The sequence below is a fragment of the Nerophis lumbriciformis genome, linkage group LG34 (assembly GCF_033978685.3).
Source record: "Nerophis lumbriciformis linkage group LG34, RoL_Nlum_v2.1, whole genome shotgun sequence".
Classification (NCBI taxonomy): Eukaryota; Metazoa; Chordata; class Actinopteri; order Syngnathiformes; family Syngnathidae; genus Nerophis; species Nerophis lumbriciformis.
Genome location: NC_084581.2, coordinates 18,147,321 through 18,156,273, shown reverse-complemented (window position 1 = coordinate 18,156,273; position 8,953 = coordinate 18,147,321). Strand labels below are relative to the sequence as shown.

Genomic DNA, 8,953 nt, shown 5'->3' with positions numbered 1-8,953 from the left:
GTGTGTAGGTCATATTTATTTGTGCATCTGGTTTGTGGGAGGAATGTCTCATCGACTCAAAAGCAAAAAAACGATCCACATACGCAAATTCAATACAAATACAAAATCAAGCATATTTATATTCAAATCTCAAAAATATATTTACAAATACATGTTTGTTTATACAAATTCTTGATTTATTTGTATGTCACATTTTTATATGTATACATTTTATTTGTATATATTTTAAAATCTCAAAAATATTATTTATACAAACTATTTATTTGTACATTGTATTTGTATATTTATTAATATATGCATATGTATTAATACCATATTGATATATACAAGTTGATGTGAGACAATACTACTTCCATACTAAAGAGGTAGGCTTTTTTTGGAGGTCTCAAGAAGGTAACAAATACAAGAATGTGTGTGTGTGTGTGTGTGTGTGTGTGTGTGTGAGAGAGAGTGTGTGTGTGTGTGTGTGTGTGTGTGTGTGTGTGTGTGTGTGAGTGTGTGTGTGTGTGTGTGTTCGTAAATGAGCTAGGATGGGAGGGGGCAGAGGTAGGGATGAATTACGTCGGTGAGGGCCAGTGGAGGGACGCGGTGCAGGCTTGCAGCTGCAGGAGGAGGAGGGATACGGGGAGGGTTGACGCGGCGGGGATGAGATTAACGCTCATGCTAATAACAACAACAAAATCCCAAAATAGATTGTTCGATTACAGCTGGATGGATTGAAAGTGTTTAAAGTCAGCAGATTAGATGACCGAGGGACCGAGGGACGCCGGGAAGATGCGCTGCGTCCGCGGGGCTTGCGGCTGCTTCTGCGGCGGCGGCGCGCCCTCCGAGCCCGGGGTGAGCAGCGGCGACGCGCAGCCACCGCGCGCGTAGATGGCCAGCGCAGGTGTCCGGGAAGTGTCGTCACGAGTGGTCGCCGGGCGGAGGGGGCAACGTCCGCGGGGATGATGGCGGCCAAGTCCGACGGCCGAGGGGTCGTCACCGGCTTCGCCCAGCTGCGCAACCTGGACGAGGTGGTGGGCACCGGGGAGGAGGGCCGCGACAACGGCAGCTCCTTTCACATCTGCCACTGCTGCAACACCTCGTCGTGCTACTGGGGCTGCCGGAGCGCCTGCCTGCACTACCTGCGCTCCAGGCGGAGGGACGCGGCGCGGCCACCGCAGGAGGAGCAGCGCCTCTGGCTGGACTGCCTGTGGATCGTCCTGGCCCTTCTGGTCTTCTTCTGGGACGTGGGGAGCGACGTGTGGCTCTCCGCGCATTACTACCGCAGCCAAGACTTCCTGTGGTCGGGCATGACCCTGTTCTTTGTGCTGGTGCCCTCGGTCCTGGTGCAGATCCTCAGCTTCAGGTGGTTCGTGCAGGATTACACGGAGGGCGGACTGGGCTCCGTGCAGGGCTTGACGAGTCGCAGAGCCGCGGCCAGTCTGCACCGGGACCGCTGCTGTCGCCTCTCGGTGTGGGTCTGGCAGAGCCTCCTGCACGTCTTTCAGATGGGACAGGTGTGGAGGTAAGGCTTACGTCATCCGTCACCTGGTGTAACCTGCGTGCATGACTGGGGTGCAAAGCAGCATCACGTGACCGCTACAGTATTTCCATTTTAATTGAGATACGGGATGTGTGCTCCATACTGCTGCAACATTCTCCAGTCATCTGCTCTACACTAAACCCCACGCATGTACACCCATCCACCACGACCACCAGCGATGCACAGACATGATGTCATTGATTCTTCTGCATTGCTCGGCATCTTTGACCCCCGCCGCCATCCCCCTCCCAAACAAATCTAGCCACGCAAATTAGGGCAGATGTGATGCCACTCAGATGCGAAACAATTGTGTTTGTGTGTCTCTTTTTAACGGGAGCATCACTGCAGGTCATAGTGGACTAAGCAGACTTTATGCATCATGCTGTTGTTTACATTCAGTATACTTTGCTTGCTACTGGATGCAGTGTTTGTGGGTTTACTGATGCAGCTATCCTGTCAATGCACCTCTTGCCGGAAACTATAGACCAGTTTTTAAAAGTACCATATTATGCAAAAGTGACTTTAACAATGTTTTAACATTAGACTGTAGCCCTACGCTTTTTGTGTCCCTAACCTAAACAAACAATGTGTTGGGCCCCATTTCGGTCTTTAATATTACTATTGTAACATGCTATGGTGCAGGGGTCCCCCAACTTTTTGACCCACATTCGGTTAAACATTTTTGGCCAGGGGCCGGGCTGTGTGTGTGTGTGTGTGTGTGTGTGTGTGTGTATACCAGGGGTGCTCACACTTTTTCTGCAGGCGAGCTACTTTTCAATTGATGAAGTCGTGGGGATCTACCTCATTCATATATATAATTTATATTTACTTATTTATGAAATATATGTTTTTGTTAATAAGTTAAAGGTGTTTAATGATAATGCAAGCATGTTTAACACATATAGTTAATATTGTTAATAAATTAAAGGTGTTTAATGATAATGCAATCATGTTTAACACATTGTTAATATTGTTAATAAATTAAAGGTGTTTAATGATAATACAAGTATGTTTAATACATATAGTTAATATTGTTAACAAGTTAAAGGTGTTTAAAGATAATGCAAGCATGTTTAATACATATAGTTAATATTGTTAACAAGTTAAAGGTGTTTAATGATAATACAAGTATGTTTAATACATATAGTTAATATTATTAATAAGTTAAAGGTGTTTAAAGATAATACAAGCATGTTTAACACATAGTTAATATTGTTAACAAGTTAAAGGTGTTTAATGATAATACAAGCATGTTTACCACATATAGTTAATATTGTTAATAAGTTAAAGGTGTTTAATGATAATGCAAGCATGTTTAACACATATAGTTAATATTGTTAACAAGTTAAAGGTGTTTAAAGATAATACAAGCATGTTTAACACATATAGATTCCTTTCTTTTATGAAGACAAGAATATAAGTTGGTGTATTACCTGATTCTGATGACTTGCATTGATTGGAATCAGACAGTGGTGCTAAAAACGTCCGCATTTTCGAATGGAGGAGAAAAAAGTCCTCCTTTCTGTCCAATACCACATGAAAGTGGTTGGTTTTTGGCATCTTATTTGTCCAGCTTCCGTACTCCTTTGTATACACTTTACAAGAAATACATTGTCGGAAAACTCTGTAGCTTGCTAGCTTGTGCACGCCAGTTTTCTGAGACTCTTGTTTTGTTAGCCCAACTGTGCAACTGTGCAGTCGGTCTTTGGAGTTTTGACGACAGGTACGGCGCCAGAGTCTGTTGAAATAAAATGTTTCTCGCCTTCCAGTCGGTAATTTTAATGAGCTGGCAGCAGCCAGCGTCATCTCAGAAGACCCTCGGGTGCCGTGAATGTCAATCAAGTGACGAAAGTGACGTCATAGTGAAGATTTATGATCGCTCATTTTTAGGACTATTTTTTTAATGCCTGGCTGGTGATCGACTGACACACCCTCCGAGATCGACCGGTAGCTCGCGATCGACGTAATGAGCACCCCTGGTGTATACAGTATATACATATATGTATTACAGATGTCCGATAATGGCTTTTTTGCCGATATCCGATATTCCGATATTGTCCAACTCTTAATTACCGATACCGATATATACAGTCGTGTAATTAACTCATTATGCCTAATTTTGTTGTGATGCCCCGCTGGATGCACAAGTATGCAGAGCATTCACTTGTGTGTGTGAAAAGCCGTAAATATTATGTGATTGGACTGGCACGCAAAGGCAGTGTCTTTAAGGTTTATTGGCGCTCTGTACTTCTCCCTACGTCCGTGTACCACTCCGTACATCCAGCCATCCATCCATTTTCTACCGCTTATTCCCTTTGGGGTCGCGGGGGGCGCTGGAGCCTATCTCAGCTACAATCGGGCGGCAGGCGGGGTACACCCTGGACAAGTCGCCACCTCATCGCAGGGCCAACACAGATAGACAGACAACATTCACACTCACATTCACACACTAAGGCCAATTTAGTTTTACCAATCAAACCATCCCCAGGTGCATGTCTTTGGAGGTGGGAGGAAGCCGGAGTACCCAGAGGGAACCCACGCAGTCACGGGGAGGACATGCAAACTCCACACAGAAAGATCCCGAGCCTGGGATTGAACCCAAGACTACTCAGGACCTTCGTATTGTGAGGCAGACGCACTAACCCCTCTTCCACCGTGCTGCCGCCACTCCGTACAGCTACGTTTTAAAAAGTCGTAAATTTTACTTTTTTAAACCGATACCAATAATTTCCGATATTACATTACAAAGCATTTATCGGCCGATAATATATATATATATATATATATATATATATGTATAATAGTGTTGTCCCGATACCAATATTTTACAATACAAATTATTTTGATACTTTTCGGTACTTGTCGGAACTTTTCTAAATAAAGGGCACCACAACAAATTGCATTGTTGGCTTTATTTTAACAAAAAATCTTAGGGTACATTAAACATATGTTTCTTATTGCAAGTGTGTCCTTAAATAAAATAATGAACATACAAGACAACTTGTCTTTTAGTAGTAAGTAAACAAACAAAGGCTCCTAATTGGTCTGCTGACATATGCAAAATCATTCTATTATTTTGTCAACATTATGAGAGACAAACTATAAAAATGTATTATTAATCTACTTGTTCATTTACTGTTAATATATACTTCCTTTCTCTTTTAATATGTTCTATCTACACTTCTGTTAAAATGTAATAATCACTTATTCTTCTTTTGTTTGGATGCCTTGCATTAGTTTTGGATGGTACCATAAATTTGGGTATCAATCCGATACCAAGTTGTTACAGGATCATACATTGGTCATATTCAAAGTCCTCATGTGTCCAGGGACATATTTCCTGAGTTTATAAATTGTTTTTAAAACGAAAGAAGATGTTGTGGTGTGTAAAAAAATATCGATGTAATCATAGTAGTATCAACTAGATACGCTACTGTACTTGGCAGTCCGGTACTTTTCAGATGCGGTATAGTACTGAATATGATTAATTAGTATCGCGGTACTATACTAATACTGGTATACCGTACAACCCTATAGTGGACTTAGAAGACTTTATGCATCATGCTGTTGTTTACATTCAGTATACTTAGCCGTAAGGGAATAAGCGGTAGAAAATGGATGGATGGATACTTAGCCGTCTAATTTGTAGTCGGTGCTCGCTGCTGGATGCAGTGTTTAATTAGCATTTGGTGGTTTACTTATGCAGCTATCCTGTCAACGCACTTCTTGCCGGAGACTATAGACCAGTTTTTAAAAGTGCCATATTATGCAAAAGTGACTTTAAAAATGTTTTAACAGTAGACTGGAGCCCTACGCTTTTTGTGGCCCTAAACAAACAATGTGTTAGGACCCATTTCGGTCTTTAATATTACTATTGTAACATGCTATGGGGCAGGGGTCCCCAAACTTTTGGACTGCGGGGACGCATTGGGTGAAAAAAAAATTGGCCGGGGGTCCAGCTGTGTGTGTGCGTGTGTGTGTGTGTGTGCGTGTATATATATATATATATATATACACATATATATATATATATATATATATATATACATATATATATATATATATATATATATATATATATATATATATATATATATATACATACATATACAGTCGTGGTCAAAAGTTTACATACACTTGTAAAGAACATAATGTCATGGCTGTCTTGAGTTTCCAATCATTTCTACAACTCTTATGTGTTTGTGATAGAGTGATTGGAGCACATACTTGTTGGTCACAAAACTTCATTCATGACCGGTACCGGTCCGTGACGCATTTGCTACCAAGCCGCAGAGCAACATTAAATAATTTGTAAACGACTGCATTTTCTCAGACTTAACTTTAGCCTGCCCCACCAGACACACAAAATAACCAATAAACATCAGTGGCCTTGTGGTTACAGTGTCCGCCCTGAGACTGGAAGGTCGTGAGTTCAAACCCAGGCCGAGTCATACCAAAGACTATAAAAATGGGACCCATTGCCTCCCTGCTTGGCACTCAGCATCAAGGGTTGGAATTGGGGGTTAAATCACCAAAATGATTCCCGAGCGCGGCCACCACTGCTGCTCACTGCTCCCCTCACCTCCCAGGGGGGGATCATGGGGATGGGTCAAATGCAGAGGATAATTTCACCACACCGAGTGTGTGTGTGACTATCGTTGGGACTTTAACTTAACTTTAATACGCTTGTTTATAGATGTACAATAAAACTCCTCATAGGAAGTTGCCATTTGTTATATTTGTTATAACTTTGTGACATGATACAATGCACATTAATGAACATATAAAACATAAACGTGACAGATTGTAGCCAAAGGCTGATTTCCATCTGCAGTCCCCTGCTGGGGATCTCATTGCAAAGAAACAAGCTCAGAGCTCCCACTAACTCAGCGTTATAGTGTTATAGTATTTTTCATGCCCTTATTTTTGCTGTATTTATCTGGCACAAGTGGAAAGCCGGTCCTTGAAAATAATGCCTACATTAAACCGGACCGTGGTGCAAAAACGGTTGGGTACCCTCGCTATAGAGTATAAAGTAGTATATAATAGAGAGTTTATGAGCAAAATTTTAAATATCCCTCACTTATTTGCTCTATAAGAGAAGAAGTACTCAAAAGCTTGCAATTGAAGGAAAAACAGGCTTTACTACATGTCTTAAAATAATAAATATAGTCAGCTACAGACATGGGAGCTGTAAGATTGATCGTTTTTTTTTTTTTCAGAGATTGTATAGGTTGTATACTGTAATGTCAGTGGAATGTTAGCACTGTAGTTCACTGTAGCTTATGTCACTAACGTTTGTGTCCTGTTGGCTCACTCTTTAACAGTTGTTGTGTGCAATACAGCATATGGCATCTATTACGTTGGAGTCGGGACAAGTGCAGACTTATTTACGTGTAGCTGGACAAACAAAGCTCATTAGCATTGAAGCTACAGGCACTCAAAACGACGTGTTCCCAGTAGGGCTTACTAACAGCACTTTTAAACTGCCTCATTTCCTGCATTACACACGATTGTTGGACCTCCGAGACTTATTTAAGATGAAAATAAAAAATTGTATAGCTTTCTCTGGCAACCTTATACAATATGTGAAGTTTTGTAAGAAGATTCCATAGTTTAGTGGACGTTGGTGCATCTTGACATTTCATCATTGCATACCGACAGGAGCCACAAGTAAAGTTGCTCATATTTATTAGCTGCAACTCTTTTTTATCAACTTGTTACTTCACTAGTCTTCTAACCCTTAAAGATTTAGTGGACAAATACACAAGAGAGTGCCTTTAAACAAGCCAAACCTCTGCCAAGGTTTACATAGGCAGAGCAGAAGGAAAAAAATGTCACAAGAAACATCATGCAGTTGTGTGTGTGTGTGTGTGCGTGTGTGTCTACCCGTCTTGAGACATCACCAAGGAGAAGTACCTTCCATATGAGGACCGGTGAACAAGTTAGGACATAAATCATGGTCCCAATACGAAAAACCATTGCATCTAATAGAGAATGTCTCATTTGCACCCCTGGTGGTGAAATCTATCAAAATTTGGGTGGTCCCAAAAAGGAGGGATTTTTCAAATTGACTGTGTGTCGATTTTAAAAGGGCTCACCCTCTGGTCAACATATCAAATAACAATTGTGTGTAAAAATTAGAAGTGCTCCCCCTCTGGCCAACATATGCAATAACAAGTGTGTGTAAGAAATTGAAATGTGCCCCCCTTGGCCAAAATTAATACAAAATAAATATAAATATGTATACAGAGACATACTGTAATAACGAAGTAAATCATGAAAATTAAAAACAATTTACAAAAATCAAAATTAAAAATATTACCTTTTTTATATTTGCATAGTATGTATATATTATTAATGTTGTAAATACAAATCTTTATATATCTAGAAAGGGTGGTCCTAAAGAGGTAGGCATTTTAGGAGGTCTCAAGAAGGTAACAAATACAAAAACGTGTGTGCGTGTGTGTGTGTGTGTGTGTGTTTTTCTTTTTCTTGTATGTATACCAATCTTGAGACATCGACAAGGAAAAGTACCTTCCATATGAGGACCGGTGAACAAGTTAGGACATAAACCATGGTCCCACTACCCATGGTCCCAATGTCTCATTTGCACCCCTGTTGGTAAAATCTATCAAAATCCGGGTTGTCCCAAAAAGCAGCAGTGGCCGCACTCGGAGAGGCTGAGTGAGTGAGTGAGTGAATTGTTTTTTGTGTAAGGAATTTAAATGTGCCCCCTTTGGCCAAAATGAATAAAAAATAAAAATAAATATGTATACAGAGACATACTGTAATAACGAAGTAAATCATGAAAATTAAAAACAAATTACAAAAAACAAAAAAACAAAAACTAAAATATTACCTTTTTTATATGTGCATAGTATGTATGTATTATTAATGTTGTAAATACAAATCTTTATATATCTAGAAAGGGTGGTCCTAAAGAGGTAGGCATTTTTAGGAGGTCTCAAGAAGGTAACAAATACAAGAACATGTGTGTGTGTGTGTGTGTGTGTGTGTGTGTGTGTTCTTGTATTTCTACCCGTCTTGAGACATCAACAAGGAAAAGTACCTTCTATATGAGGACAAGTGAACAAGTTAGGACCGAAATCATGGTCCCAATACGGAAAACCTTTGCATCTAATAGAGAATGTCTCATTTGCACCCCTGGTGGTGAAATCTATCAAAATTCGGGTGGTCCCAAAAAGGAGGGATTTTTTTAAATTGACTGTGTGTCGGTTTTAAAAAGGCTCCCCCTCTGGCCAACATATAAAATAACAAGTGTGTATAAAAATTTGAAGTGCTCCCCCTCTGGCCAACATATGTAATAACAAGTGTGTGTAAGAAATTGAAATGTGCCCCTTTTGGCCAAAATGATGTATACACAGACATACTGTAATAACGAAGTAAATATTGAAAATTAAAAAA

General features: G+C 40.6%; 1 protein-coding gene across 2 annotated transcripts in view; it reads left to right on the top strand.

Moving 5' to 3' along the window:
• Positions 1 to 335: 335 nt before the first annotated feature.
• The window catches only part of xkr6b (XK, Kell blood group complex subunit-related family, member 6b), a 182,796-nt gene continuing 174,178 nt past the window's right edge, over positions 336 to 8,953 (top strand). For both annotated transcript variants that reach the window (XM_061929301.2, XM_061929300.2), the window contains exon 1: positions 336 to 1,507. In XM_061929301.2, the coding sequence (XP_061785285.1) occupies positions 945 to 1,507 (563 nt within the window). In that variant the 5' untranslated portion in view covers positions 336 to 944. The remainder of the gene's footprint in view (positions 1,508 to 8,953) is intronic.